This window comes from Heptranchias perlo, chromosome 12 (assembly GCF_035084215.1).
Source record: "Heptranchias perlo isolate sHepPer1 chromosome 12, sHepPer1.hap1, whole genome shotgun sequence".
Lineage (NCBI taxonomy): Eukaryota > Metazoa > Chordata > Chondrichthyes > Hexanchiformes > Hexanchidae > Heptranchias > Heptranchias perlo.
Window position 1 is genome coordinate 29,348,034 of NC_090336.1, and position 15,673 is coordinate 29,363,706.

Sequence of the window (15,673 nt, forward strand, 5' to 3'; positions counted from 1 at the left end):
GTGAATCACAGGAATAAGATCACAGTGAATCACAGGAATAAGATCACAGTAAATCACAACAATAAGATCACAGTGAATCACAGGAATAAGATCACAGTTAATCACAGGAATAAGATCACAGTAAATCTGGTTAATAGATGCAGGTTAATCAGCGCATAACAAACAAACTAACCACTGGTGTTCGTTTCTAGAGGCATAGAATTGAAAAGCAGAAAAGTTATTTTAAACTTGTATAGAACTTTGGTTAGACCACACTTGGAGAATTGTGCACAGTTCTGGACACCATATTATAAAAAGGATATAGAGGCACTGGAGAAGGTGCTTAAAGGACTTACAAGGATGTTACCAGAACTGAAAGGTTATACCTAACAGGAAAGACTGAAAGGTTCACTGGGTTGATTCTGGGTATGGAAGGGTTGTCTTATGAGGAAAGATTGAACAGGTTGGGTCTATACTCATTGGAGTTTCGAAGAATGAGAGGAGATCTTATTGAAACATACAAGATTCTGAGGGGACTCGGTAGGGTAGATGCTGAGAGGATGTTACCCCTCATGGGGGAATCTAAAACGAGGGAGCATAGTCTCAGAATAAGGGGTCGCCCGTTTAAGATGGAAATGAGGAGGAATTTCTTCTCCCAGAGGGTCGTGAGTCTTTGGAATTCTTTACCCCAAAAAGCTGTGGAAGCTGAGTCATTGAATACATTCAAGGCTGAGTTAGACAAATTTTTGATCAGCAAGGGAGTCAAAGGATATGGGGAAAGGGCGGGAAAGTGGAGTTGAGATAAAAATCAGATCAGCCATGATCTCATTAAATGGCGGAGCACGCTCGAGGGGCCGAATGGCCTACTCCTGCTCCTATCTCTTATGGTCTTATTAACAGGCTGGGGCTCTTTTCTCTAGAAAAGAGAAGGCTGAGGGGTGACCTGATGGAGGTCTTTAAGATTACGAAAGGGTTTGATAGGGTAGACGTAGAGAAGATGTTTACACTGGAGACCACAACTAGGGGCCATAAATATTAAATAGTCACTAATAAATCCAATAGGGAATTCAGGAGAAACTTCTTTACCCAGTGAGTGGTTAGAATGTGGACTCGCTACCATAAGGAGTAGTTGAGACGAATAGTGAATATGCATTTAAGGGGAAGCTGGATAAACACATGAGGGAGAAAGGAATAGAAGGATATGCTGAGAGGGTGAGATGAAGTAGGGAGGGAGGAGGCTCGTGTGGAGCATAAACACCGGCACAGACCAGTTGGGCCGAATGGCCTGTTTCTGTGCTGTACATTCGATGTAATTCGATGTAGGGAAAGGGGAAAGAGCATGGAGTTTTTACAGTGTGTACATGTTTCCTTTCTTACCCAGAATGTAAGAAGCCCAACCAAAGAGAAATCACGGCTGGATCTAGTAATGGAAAATGAACCAGAGCAGATAAGAGAAGTAAGTGTGGGGAACATCTCGGCAATAGCGATCAAAACATAATAAGGATTATAATAATGATTGAGAAAGACATAAGAAAGTCAAAAACCAAAGAAAGAGAAACGTAAGGAACATAAGAAATAGGAGTAGGAGTAGGCCATACAGCCCCTCAAGCCTTCTCCGCCATGGTTGATCTTAGGCCTCAACTCCACTCTCCCGCCCGATCCCCATATCTCTTGATTCCAATAGAATGGAAAAAATCTAATTTTGAGGGGATGAGAATGGAACTAGGGAAGGTAAACTGGAAAAAAATGTTGACAATGGGATAGAACAGCAGTGGGAAATATTTAAAACGGAGATCAATAGAGTTCAGGAGAAATATATTCCTCTAAAAAACAAGAACAAACTAGCCAATAGTGAAACACCATGATAAATAAACAGATGAGGGTAAAATTGAAACTAAAAAAAGGCATACTCCAAGTACATAGACAATAAAGGAAAGGACTACAAAAGGGGATATGAAGAGGTTAGCAAGGATGTCAAAAAAAATTAGGAAAGCAAAGAGGAACTACGAAATTAAATTATCACAGAATAGAAAAAGAAATAGCGTTCTACAGACACATAAATAACAGAAGAAAAATCAGGATAGGGATAGGGCCACGAAGAGATGCACAAGGTAAACTCACTGATAATGACAGCAAAATGGCAGAAATATTGAATAGTTAATTTGCCTCAGTATTTACCTGGGAGACTAACAAGGTGGGCATGACATTAGAAGAGATCATCAAAAAAGGTATAAAGACATTTAAGATGGAAAGGAAGGAGATAATTGCTAAACTAATCAAACTTAGAGAGGATAAAATCCTTGGTCCAGATGGATTGCATCTGCGCATATTAAAAGAAGTTAGGGAAGAGATAGCAGAGGCACTATTACATATATATATATATATATATATATAAATTCATTAGAAAAGGGAATAGTGCCAGAGGACTGGTGGACAGCCAATGCTTTTCCTAGATTTAAAAAGGGAGATAGAACAAGTCCAGTGAACTATAGACAAGTTGGCTTAACATCGGTAGTAGGAAAGATAATGGAATCTTTATTCAAAGGTGTATAAGAAAAACATCTAGAAAATGAAAATATAATAAAGAGCAGTCAGCACGGATTTCAGAAGAGGAATTCACGCTACACGTAACCCCACCAGCGAATAAAAGTTATCTGTTTTTAATACAACGGGTCATTTTCTGTCTTTCTCTTCCTTTCGGATGTTTCTCCCTCTCTCTCTCTGTTTTGTGTTCTGGCCGTTTGTATATTCGGTGGTCCTGTAGGTAACACCTCTCTGTCTGAACACTTTGATTGCCTTGACAACGGGCAGGTATTGTTCTCTGAATATAAATGCGAAACGTTCAAGGATTTCCACATTCACCTGACGAAGGAGAAAGCCTCCGAAAGCTTGTGATTTTCAAATAAAATTGTTGGACTATAACCTGGTGTTGTAAGATTCTTTACATTTGTCAACCCCAGTCCATCACCGGCATCTCCACATCATCTCCAACAGGAGAGAGTCTAACCACCTCCGCTTGACAATCAACGGCATTAACATCGCCGAGTCCCCCACCATCAACATCCTGGGGGTCACCATTGACCAGAAACTTAACTGGACCAGCCATATAAATACTGTGGCTACGAGAGCAGGTCAGAGGCTGGGTACTCTGTGGCGAGTGACTCACCTCCTGACTCCACAAAGCCTTTCCACCATCTACAAGGCGTGTGATGGAATATTCTCCACTTGCTTGGATGAGTGCAGCTCCAACAACACTCAAGAAGCTCGACACCATCCAAGATAAAGCAGCCCGCTTGATTGGCACTCCATCCACCACCCTAAACATTCACTCCCTTCACCACCGGCGCACTGTGGCTGCAGTGTGTACCATCCACAGGATGCACTGCAGCAACTCGCCAAGGCTTCTTCGACAGCACCTCCCAAACCCGCAACCTCTACCATCTGGAATGACAAGAGCAGCAGGCACATGGGAACAACACCACCTGCACGTTTCCCTCCAAGTCTCACACCATCCCGACTTGGAAATATATCGCCGTTCCTTCATCGTCGCTGGGTCAAAATCCTGGAACTCCCTTCCTAACAGCACTGTGGGAGAACCTTCACCACATGGACTGCAGCGGTTCAAGAAGGCGGCTCACCACCACCTTCTCGAGGGCAATTACGGATGGGCAATAAATGCTGGCCTCGCCAGTGACGCCCACATCCCGTGAACGAATAAAATAAAACATACTGCTTGGATAATAAAGTAGGGAGGGAGGAGGCTCACGTGGAGTATAAATGCCGGCATAGGCCAGTTGGGCCAAATCTTGTCCATCAGCTTATTAACTTCAACAAGATTCAAGACAAATATCCTTGCCTATTGTTTAGGCTCCTATCCATGTTCTGTCTAAGTTTAACCGTTGGGAGGGAGAAAATTAATAGAGAGAATATTTTATCTTTACGGCATACATACAAAAAAACCATCAAGTTTTACAACTTTGTATCATATCTGCTCTTTCAAAAATTCATGTTCGGTATCCCTTAAGTGATTATTAAAAAACCTATTTCCTCAATAACCTTCAAAATGTATTGCCCAGAGAAGCAAAATCTGATAAAAGCTATTTCTGGCCGAGAACGCAAAGTGCTGAACTTTGCCATCTTTCTGGCTCAGGAACCTCCAAATTGGCAAGTTAGCTCAGTTGGTATCAGCGTCTGAGTCAGAAGGTTGTGGGATCAAGCCCTACTCCAACTTGAGGACATAAATGAGCTGGCACTCCAGTGCAGTATATAGAAGTGTCACACAGTTGGAGATGCCATCTTTTGATTGAAATATTAAACCAAGGCTGCATCTGCTCATTCAGGTTAAAGTTCGCACTGCTCTATTCAAAGACGATCATAACACCTGGATATTTGTGATCTTTTTCTTTGCTCACATGGGCTCACAAAACCACTTGAGTTATCGTCCGAAACCACTAAACCAAATCACTAAATCATGCAGATGGAACATTTTATGTATAATCCCACAGTACAACAAAGCTGTTAACACATGTACAAGGTGTGAGATTTTTATTTACGAGCTATATAGGTGAGGCATCCAATTGTACAAAAAATGTAAACATGACTAAAAGTAGCACACTGCATCTGTACAATGTAAACAATTTTACAACACCAAGTTATAGTCCAACAAATTTATTTTAAATTCCACAAGCTTTCGGAGGCTTCCTCTTTCGTCAGGTGAACGGTGTGGAAATGAAATTTTCGAATCCTTCGCATTTGAAAATCACAGAACAATGCCTGGTGATTACTGCCCGTTGCCAAGGCAATCACAGTGAGCAGACAGAAAGGTGTCACCTAAAAGGCCACCGAATATACAAACCCCCCAAAAAAAAAGAGAGAGAGAAGGAAGACAGTCAATGACCCGTTATATTAAAAACAGATAACATTTGTTCGCTGGTGGGGTTACGTGTAGTGTGACATGAACCCAAGATCCCGGTTGAGGCCGTCCTCATGGGTGCGGAACTTGGCTATCAATTTTTGCTCGACGATTTTGCGTTGTCGTGTGTCTCGAAGGCCGCCTTGGAGTATGCTTACCCGAAGGTCGGTGGCTGAATGTCCATGACTGCTGAAGTGTTCCCCGACAGGGAGAGAACCCTCCTGTTTGGCGATTGTTGCGCGGTGTCCGTTCATCCGTTGTCGCAGCGTCTGCATGGTCTCGCCAATGTACCATGCTCTGGGGCATCCTTTCCTGCAACGTCTGTACAATGTGTCACAGCAAACAGCCAAGTATCATTAATGTATTTTCCTCCTCTTTTCTCTGTCTTTCTTAGTCTCCCTTTTTGGTATTTGATGAATATCCTCAAGTAAGTAAAAGCTAACAGGATTGTGAGATGTACCAGCACAGAACCTAGCTGAAGGAGATGGCGTTCCTCAGGTGTGAGCCCCCGCACCCCCTGCCAAACATGCGGAGCTTGCAGCCTGTGGTACACAACACTTCACACTTCTGATTGCTTGCTACAAAGTTGCAAAATAATGTTAATTCCCCTTAAAACATAACTTCATTAACACTTTACATTCTTCAGTGCAGGATACATTCGACAAGGCATGTGCTTAATGTAAGTTCAGTAACAGTTTCAAGTACCACGGACCCTACGAGTAAATAGAATACATTATAAAAAGGTTATTTAGCAATACACAACCAATACAATTCTACCAGTAACAAAATTGGATTCAAGTTAGTTACAACATTTTTACATATTTCACAAATAAATTACCATAAAACATGCTTTCATATCCTAATATAAAACAAAATGAAAGAACAAATATGGATTATGGGAATGAGCTATGGAATTGCACAGAACTTTAGATTAAAATAAATCTGAAATAAACTAAAAGCTTAAAAATTTACAATTTGTTTTCCACTGATGCATTGTAATATTCAAAATAAAAATAAAATGTAATTCTAATAATTTTTTACTCCACTCAACAAGCATGCAGGCTATACAACAATGTCAAACCACAGCCTGATGTCTACAGAGTTGCAGGCTGATGAGAAGCTATCATTAACCAACGGTTTATGTAATGTGTGCTATATGTCAAATCAAGGTCCCAAAGATTTTGTCATAGCCTCAATTCTTCACTAACTTATATTTACCAATGGATGTGGATGTTGTATAACTGTTTAACTAATCAGATTTACAACAAAGGATGGTGCCCGGCAGCAGTAGTCCAAGGCCAGGATGGCATTTAAGGGGTTAATCCTTTGCCTTTGAAACAAAAATCTTCAATTGCTTTTGAGGAAAAAAAAGCACTCCCAATGATGGTAAAGGGTTTACTTACCACTTATCTCCATTTTACACAACTACATGGAACAGTATTTTGGTAAAAAAATATATAAATATGAGTGGGGCTGGAAGATACATTGAGCTGGGCAACTGTCCTTCCATTCCTGGGTCCTGTGTTCAAATCTTAGCCAGACTAATGGGATGAAATTTTTTTGCTGATTGTAAGAACTGAAAATTAAATGAATTTAGGTGATCTTAACCCCAGTTGCTAATGATTTCATGTCCACAGTAGAAAACTTTCCACATTTTGGCACCAAACTGTCACTTTAACAGGTCACAAGGAAAGGTCACTCTGGTGCATTAAGAGGTGTTTTTCTGAGGCCGGGATCAATGCACATTTTTGGGACACTGTGAAAGGTGCTTAACTCTGCTCATTTTCCATGCTACACCAACCCAAGGATGTTTGATTCAATAAATGGTGAAGACTATTAGAAAAACACCCTATTCCCCACTTTCCTCAATGAGTAGAAAATGCATCACTTCTCTCAAAAACTAAATAAGTTTCCATGGTTACTGTTAAACAAGTTTGTTTCTCATCCATAATGCAAGTCTTATTTGTTGTTATTAACAAAAACAGCAGCAGCTCCCACGACGCCAAAGTAACTGTTCTTCTGACTTGCAAAATCCAAATGTACTTCTCTGGAATCTAAAGCAAAAGGATATTTTAAAACATTCAGTATAAAGATATCACACAGGAGGCTATCGGAGAAGGTTCAAAAGTCTGCAATTGGCTTAAAATCTGGTTAGAATGGAGGAAACCGAAACATTTTTACACAAAGGGCTGTGAAAGTGTACAATGCACTACCAGCGATAGTGAAACAAAGCAGAAGCCGTCTCAATATTTAAGAATAGGTTAAATAGGGGTTGAAGGGTAGGGAAATAAAGAGATATGAGAACATGGCAGGCACTCAGAATTAGGACTAATGCTCATATGGAGGACAGACACCAACACGGACTGGTTGGGCCAAACATTTCCATGTTGTAATCTTTATGTAATAAATAGAGATCACATTCTATTCTTCTTAGTTCACAAATAGAAAGTGCCTCAGTAAATTAAAGCATTAACACATACACTGCATTTGTTAACTTTTAATGGAAAATTCACATTTTGCAAGAAGCCTTTGCTTCATTTGGTCTGTTAGTATCAGCAACTTGAGATACATGCAAATTATGTTCCCCCCTCTGGAATAATGCTCTCCTTTAGACAGGTTTGAATTTAAAAAGAAAGGTGGAAAGTTTACATTCATTTCTGCTTCTTCCTTCACCAATTTAAGGCTACTCATAAGATATAACCATTGGTGTCAATTCAGAGTCACTCCTTAAATCCACATTGGTAAATACACCCAAAATCAAGAGCCCAGGGAGTACATTGGCTGCCCCCCACCCCCTTGGATGGATAAAGGAGGTGTTCGGAACAGTAAGATCAATGGGAAAAAATAAAAACAGTTTAGCACCAATCAAAAAAAGTAAAATACATTATAAATACAAAGCAGCATATGGGGCTGGTGGTTTATTCAAAATATCATGCCCATCCCAAAGACATAGGGCATGATTTTAACTTGGAGCCAGGAATTCAGCAGGTGGGTGCATTTGCGCGTGGGGAACATGGAATCATAGAAAAGTTACAGCACGGAAGGAGCCCATTCAGCCCATCGAGTCCGCACTGGCTCTATGCAAGAGCTGGTCCCATCTCCCCCGTTCTATTCCCATAGCCCTGCAATTGTTTTACTTTCAAATACTTATCCAGTTCCCTTTTGAAGGCCATAATTGAATCTGCCTCCACCACCCTCTCGGGCAGTGCTTTCCAGATCCTAACCACTTGCTGTGTAAACAAGTCTTTCCTCATGTCACCTTTGGTGCTGTTGCCAATCACCTTAAATCTATGCCCTCTGGTCCTTGACCCTTCCCCCAATGGGAACAGTTTCTCTCTATCTACTCTGTCTGGACCCTTCATGATTTTGAATACCTCTGTCAAATCTCCTCGCAACCTTCTCTGTTCCAAGGACAACAACCCCAGCTTCTCCAGTCTATCCATGTAACTAAAGTGCTCACTCCTGCAATCACTCTAGTAAATCCCTTCTGCACCCTCTCTAAGGCCTTCACATCTTTCCTAAAGTGCGGTGCCCAGAATTGGACACAATACTCCAGTTGTGGCCGAACCAGTGTTTTATAAAGGTTCATCATGACTTCCTTACTTTTGTACTCTATGCCTCTATTTATAAAGCCCAGGATCCCGTATGCTTTTTTAACCACTTTCTCAACCTGCCCTACCACCTTCAACAATTTGCGCTCATATACCCCCAGATCTCTCTGTTCCTGTACCCCTTTTAGAATTGTGCCCTCTAGTTTATATTGCCTTTCCTCGTTCTTCCTACCGAAAAGTATCACCACATTTTTCTGGGTTAAATTTCAGCTGCCACATGTCCGCCCATGCCACCAGCCTGTCGATATCTTCTTGAAGTCAAGTGTGCGCGTTTAAATCTGCAATTGCAACTCGATTGCAGGCAATTATCTTTGCTTCCGGATCTCACATCTCTGAGCTGCACTGCGGGCCTACTGTACACCCGAATGACGGGATTTAAAGCCCACTATTTAAAGGGCCAGTCCAAGAATGGATTTTGAATGGAGTCCAGGAAAGCAAAGGCTGCCCCTGGATTTAATGATGCCTCTCTGGATGTACTGTTGGCTGCAGTGAGAGTCAGCGGGGAGGTAATGTTTCCAAAGGATGGCAGGAAGAAACCTTGCTTTGTCATGAAAAATGCTTGGCTGGAGGTGGCAGAAGAGGTTAGGAACAGGAGCATGGTCAGTTCAGTGCAAGAAGTGCTTTAATGACCTAACCAGGTCAGAAAAAGTGAGTATAGTTGCTGATTCTCCCACATCCTGTGTTGTTCAACAACCACCGTCCCCCTTCCCACTCTGTGTTGGCTCGCCTACCCCATCACATAACTCCTCACACTCACTTAAGTGTCAGCAGCAGCAACCATCCTTCACTGATTATGCACTTCCACAACTGCCCATTTATTCACCCACCACTGCCACTCACCCCAATCCTGATGCAATGTGACGTATCTGTCTGATCGTCACCCTCTGATGCATTTCTTTTATGGTCAGCCTCACCCAAAGCAATGCATTCATTAGGTGAATACGTCATCTTCAGTCATTCACAGGTCTGTTCTTTTTCCCCTTGTAGGAGAAGAGAGTGCAAAACACAAGAGAGAGGAGCAGAACTGGAGGTGGCCCACCACATAGTGGAGGTGACAGATGTGGAGGAGGAGGCCATGGAAATAAGTCGTATCATCGCATGCCTATCCATCGGAGATGGAGAGACTGGAAACCCCCAGATGGCTGGTGACAGAACGTCAACATCTTTCAAACATACGATGAATTGATTTTATCAAATGTGCCAGACCTCAGTATGCTCATTGGAAAGATTGTAAATTTTGCAATGAATCATTAATATCAATTTCTGTTGTCTTCTCGGGCCTTCACGACGAATCAGCAGAAATGGAAGAAAGCGATTCCTCAGAGGAGCTCATTCCTTCAGAGGACACACAGCCATGCACCAGCGCTGACACTAGCATTTCAGTGGGCCCTGTTAGACAGTTAGTTGGGTTCTCATCTGGTGATTCACCAGTCACAAGTGAGCACAAGAAGACCGGTGGCAGGGGCAGCTATGGAGAGTCCGCGTGAGGGGGCACACTCCTCTCCAAGCTCAGCTCTGCTGGACATGGATGCTGAACTACAGGGGCCATCATTGAGAAGGAGAATGATAGAGGTGCAGCAGCAACTTTGCGAGGTAATGGGAAAAGTGCCTCGCACACATTCAACAGCAGAAAAAATGGAGGAGTCCAACTCCATCGCTAGTAGATTGGTGGCACAGGTAAGTGCAAGAATGTCTACGATGGAGAGAACATAAGAAATAGGAGCAGGAGTAAGCCATACGGCCCCTCGAGCCTGCTCCGCCATTCAATAAGACCAGGGCTGATCTTCGACCTCAATTCCACTTTGCCGCCTGATCCCCATATCCCTTGATTCCCCAAGAGTACAAAAATCTATCCATCGCAGCCTTGAATATATTCAATGACTCAGCATCCACAGCCTCTGGGGTACAGAATTCCAAAGATTCACAACCCTCTGCAAGAGAATGGTAACCTCCATTGAGCATCAAACAAGGCTCTCAAATGAGTCCATGCAGGCCATGACAATGGCCGTGTGCACTCTGAATGTCACCTTAAACAAGCAGACAGATACGTTAGCTGTGATCTTACAAGGCGGCACATCTGCTCACCAACCTGCTGGCCAGCAGAGTGGTGGGAGTGATGTTGCACTGGCCTGGGAGAGAGATGATGGCAAAAGGGGACATGGAAGTGGGGACTCCACTCAAAGCACTCCCATCTCTCACCCATTGTTCCCCCCCCCAACCCCCAACCAGTACCCGCAATGCTGCCTCCTCTCCCGATGGCAGAGTCTGCCTCTGCACAGGTGCAGGTGGAGTAGTCTTTGGCGGGGCCCTTAAGGGCTCCAAAACCCAGAGGGCATGGGCCGAGAGCATCTCAGCAGTCAGGGCAGGTATCTGAGCAGCCTGCTACTACCTCTGCTGAAGCCACAGGGGATGCACCACGTAGAAGCGATTGAAAGAGAAAGGCTAAGCAATTGTAATTCACCAAGGGTATGCGCAAGGGTATGCACGAGCTGTCATGCTGTTAATTTATATATTTTTATTTATTTTTTGTTATGGAACATTAAATTTAATCATTATCACCACCACTGCCACGTCTTGGCCATTGTTGAGTCCCATTTGTGAATTCGCCCTGTCATGTGCTTCATCATGAATGCCAAGACATGATGCCACTCATTAGGCGCATGTGCAATGGGTGTATGTGTGGGTGAAGAGCTATTTTGTGCAAAGGGAGAGGGGGATGGGTTGGTGATGGTGGTTGCTCCAGGCGGCCTGAGTATTTCAAAGTCTTCAATTTGCGCATCTCATTATGAGAACCTGTTAGAGATGAGGGAATCCCTGGCATCACAGGCAGCAACGTGCACGGCTGCTCTGGCAACGGGTTCCCCATCTTCACCTTCCTCCTCCTCAGATGTACTGTGGAATAGATCCATTGTGCCCCCCTCACCATCCTGATCATGTCAGTTTGAGGGACTTGAAAACGTAGGTAAATTTGTCTGAACACAAGAATTCTCAGTCTCAACAAAGAAATCTCAATCTGAACACAAAGAACTCCCCGAGAACTGAGTGCCCTGTTGCAATACCTCACCTTTTATTGAGATGTGTCAATCACTAGTTTAAAGGGCCAAAAGAGCTTCGGCTGCAACTTGCCTCCGTTTCAATGGCGCGTTTCAGAAACCATAGGAGATAGGTTCAGGAATAGTTACATCCGTTTCTGTTGCAGAATCCACAAAAAGGTAAGTGCCTGAAGTGTTTCCGATAACTGAATTGGTCCTTTAAGTATCGGTCCACCGGCTTTAAATGGGGACGGGACTTCTGGGTTTTTGTTGTGCGCACGCATCCGCACGTGCCTGGCTTAAACCCGGAAACGGCCGCTGTGTAGCCAGGATGTGGTCCTGCTTCAAAAAGCTGCTCTTTTAACCTCCCACCATCCCCCAACCCACCCGTTCTTGGGGGTTAAAATTACCCCCATGCTATTTCCAAATCCTATCCATCACTATGACTGCTTATTTCCACCTCTGTAACACTGTCTGCCTCTAACCTTGCCACTGAAATCCTTATCCATGCTTTTATCACCTCTAGACTCGATTTCTTAATGTTCTCCCTGCCAACCTCCCATCCCCCACCCTCCTTAAACTCCAACCTGTCAAAAACTCTATCTCACACTGAATCCTGATTGCCCATTACCCCCCATCTCCTCAGGCCACATTGGCTCCCGAGCCCCCAAAACATTCACTCCTCTTCCTCATCTTCAAATCGCTCCAAAGCCCAATCCACTCTATCTCTGCTATTTCCTCCAGCCTTACATCCCCTCCCATACTCTTCTGTCCTCGAAATTTGGTCTATTCTGAGACCACCCTCCCTTCAGCCCACCAGTGGTGGAAAGGTGTTCAGCTACCTTGACCCGACTCTCTCATCTTTAAAAACTTTCTCAAGCCCATCTTTTCATTCTAACTAGGACTCCTCTCCTAACTCTCCCTCCATGCCTTTGCATTTGTTCCTTTACCCATTTCTTTTTTAACTCCCTCCTTGCTGGGGGCATTTTTTATGTTAAAAGTGTTATATGAATGCAGGTTGTTGTTCAATGGTTTAGCTCCCCAAATTACTGATCCCACTATTTATTCTACATGTAATGTGAAAATTATTCTCTATTGAAATGTTTTCCGAAAAGGATAGGATTGTGTAACAGCATAGGACACTTGAACAAACACATCCCATTCCCTTATTTTACTGGGCCATACATCAATGCTAGCCACCAGGGTAGCCAGGCAATCTACTCTTAGGCTACTTGATTTTGTTTGTATTTAGCAAAACTGTAGATTGTTTATGAGTTTTTACAGCTGAAATCAAATTGTACCCATATGTGATTGATCTTATTCAAGCTGTTATTTTGTTGTTTCTACCGATGAGGAGATTAGAATACTGAGGTTAATACCTGACACTAATCTCAACAATTTAACTTTAAAAATCAGAGCAATATCTCTGAGCCACCAGTTTTAAAACTATGTTTAAATATGAAAAAAAATCTGATTGGCTTAGGATTTTCATAAAACTAGAATTCCCTCTGTCGCTAATACTCAAGTCTGACAGTATAACAATGAATTGGAGTTGGCAATATATAGTTTGATGCCTAAAATAAAACATTCCATTTGCTGAATGCAAAGGAACATGCACAAGGGAAACTAAGCAAGAACTAAAAATTCACAAGTATGCTTTCCTATACAAATATGTGATTGGTAAGGCTCCATTGCTTTAGCTGCTCGTACACATTTCTTAAAACAAAATACTATAAATCTGGTGCCATGATAACGGTAAGAATGCCCTTACCAGCAACAGTCTTGCACTTATCAGGACTGGAGATTATTTTTGTTTTTTTGATAGCTAAAAAAATTGTTTAACGAACTCTAGTCAATCTCCTGTGACACTGCATACTGAGAGTCAAGACCAAGTATAATCTCCAGGTGAAAGGGGGGGATGACAGAGAGGTAAGAGGTGGAACACAGGAATAAGGGCGATGGTACCGTAAGATGCAAAGATCCAATAACAGACATATAAAGCTGCCAATCATCGCAAACAGCCCAGAACGGGCCCCGAGAATGAGCTGCAAGTTCAGAAGGGGCAGCCAGTCAGCGAGGAGCAGCACTGAACAACAGTCCAGTGGCCAGCCAGGGTAGAAATGGTGGCCAACAACAGCCGTATGACCAAGGGTGGGGAACAGCCGCATCCAAGGAACAGGAGGGAAAAGGCAGACCACGTGATGCTGCCTCAAATGGGGTGCGGGGGTGGGGGTAGGGGGCTGTGACTGGCAATATGGTCCCTGAACCCGAGCATGATAGTGGCCTTAAGTAGCAGGGACCCAGTTCAGTGAGGGGGCCAGTCTGAACGACTAGGCGTATTTGTCTTCTTTGGCCTTGAGATTCCACATCACAGGATCCATTTCACACTTCCATGTCAGGAACCATAATGTATGACTTTAATTAAAACATTGAGACAATTTTCAATGTTTTAATTAAAGCTGTACACATTATGGCAACTATAGCAACCACATGCTTGGATAGCCATGCTGGTTACAGCTCCAACTTCTTCCAACCCAAAAAAACAGAAGCAATTTTGGCTTAATTATTGGGAACTGCAGAACCTGTAAGGTTAAAACACTAAGGAAATAATACTAAGTGCAGCAAAATAAGTCTAAAAATTGTCTGCAGAGCTGAAAGCAAAGTTGCACAATATAGGAATTGTTGAAAGTTAATTTTTTTGAACACATTTTTAGCACTGTTTATCTTTCAAATATTGGTACTCATAATCATATGAATTCAAGATAATCACAGCTCCTTTCAATAATGTTTGAAAATATCAGTGTTACAAATTAAACTATGTGCATATTCTATACATATATAGATGTATAATAAGATCTACTTATGGACCCCAAAAAATCTACACTTACAGTATCTATACACTTCAATGTAATGCGATCAAGTGAAAGGTTTAACTTGCCATCAAAATTGAAGCAGGAAACTCCGTTCTATAGGTGATGTGTTTGAACTTTTCGGAGTAACTTTAATCGTGTATTTCACTTGATCATCATCGGCATTTGCAATGAAAGTTAATTCTGTGAACTTGAAATATGCATACTCGACGCAGTCTTCCATAGTCACTCCACTTTTGTCATTTGGCTCCATTATTGCCTGGCCTCTGTACCATTCTACCTTAATATCTTTTGGAAAATATGCCCTTATATAACAGCATAGAGTCACCTCCTTTCCTTGTTTAGGGCCTGAACAGCATATGATTTTTGGTACAACAGGAGGGGTTCCTGAAATGAAGTAGAAAAGACAAGTTTTGGTCATGCAATATATTAATTTGTGTACTAGCTTAGCGCACACTTCTTTTAATAGTACTTTTATACTTGACATTCATTCAGCATTGCTTTCAGTTTGTAATTCTTACAATTATCCAAAAATTAATATATACATTTTTTCGCTGTAATCAGGTTGTTAACCGTTAGATTAACAACAACTCCTGGAAGTTCAGGCTCCCCAGGGCCAACTATTGTTTATATACAAGTTTTTAGCTCACACATTAATATTGCAGTAATAAAGCTACTCACATTGGACTGGAGCTACTTAAAAAAAAACACATTTCTCCTCTTCTGAAGCCACTGCCTATAATGGCAGAGAGTTCCACAGGCACTGGCCACCTTCCAGTAATTCAACTAAGTGGATATTCTACACAAGTGCCCAAAGACAAAGTGGGGCAGTCTATTCATCTGTGGAGGGAATCATATCCAAACCTAGTCACGTCCTTACCCAATGTCTACAAATGTAGAACTGCTAGCAGAGTCACCAGATAGTGATCAGGAGCAGGAACTCGAACTGATTTTCCCCCTCCTTAGTCCAGGTGCACTGAGGCCAATTGAAGTGCCCCAGTTGCTGAACCTCAACACAGATCAGAGATTGAACTTGGGTCCTTCTGGTCTCCATGGCTTAGTGCCATCTTGGATGGTGCCTTTACTGACTGGGCCATCGAGGAAATACATTAGGAAGTCATTTTAATACTGCAAGATTAACGCTATACTACAAAATCCTATTTTTCTTTTAAAAAATTATTTAACATGACCTTACTTGTCCAATTTCCCCTTCCCTCCCCCCACTCATTCTGTCATCTCCATTTTCTCTTTTTTCTACTATATATATAT

General features: G+C 42.4%; 1 protein-coding gene across 1 annotated transcript in view; it reads right to left on the minus strand.

Moving 5' to 3' along the window:
- Positions 1-14,474: 14,474 nt before the first annotated feature.
- The window catches only part of LOC137327781 (uncharacterized), a 49,574-nt gene continuing 48,375 nt past the window's right edge, over positions 14,475-15,673 (minus strand). Inside the window, exon 9 of the mRNA XM_067993588.1 lies at positions 14,475-14,791. Coding sequence (XP_067849689.1) covers positions 14,475-14,791 — 317 coding nt within the window. The remainder of the gene's footprint in view (positions 14,792-15,673) is intronic.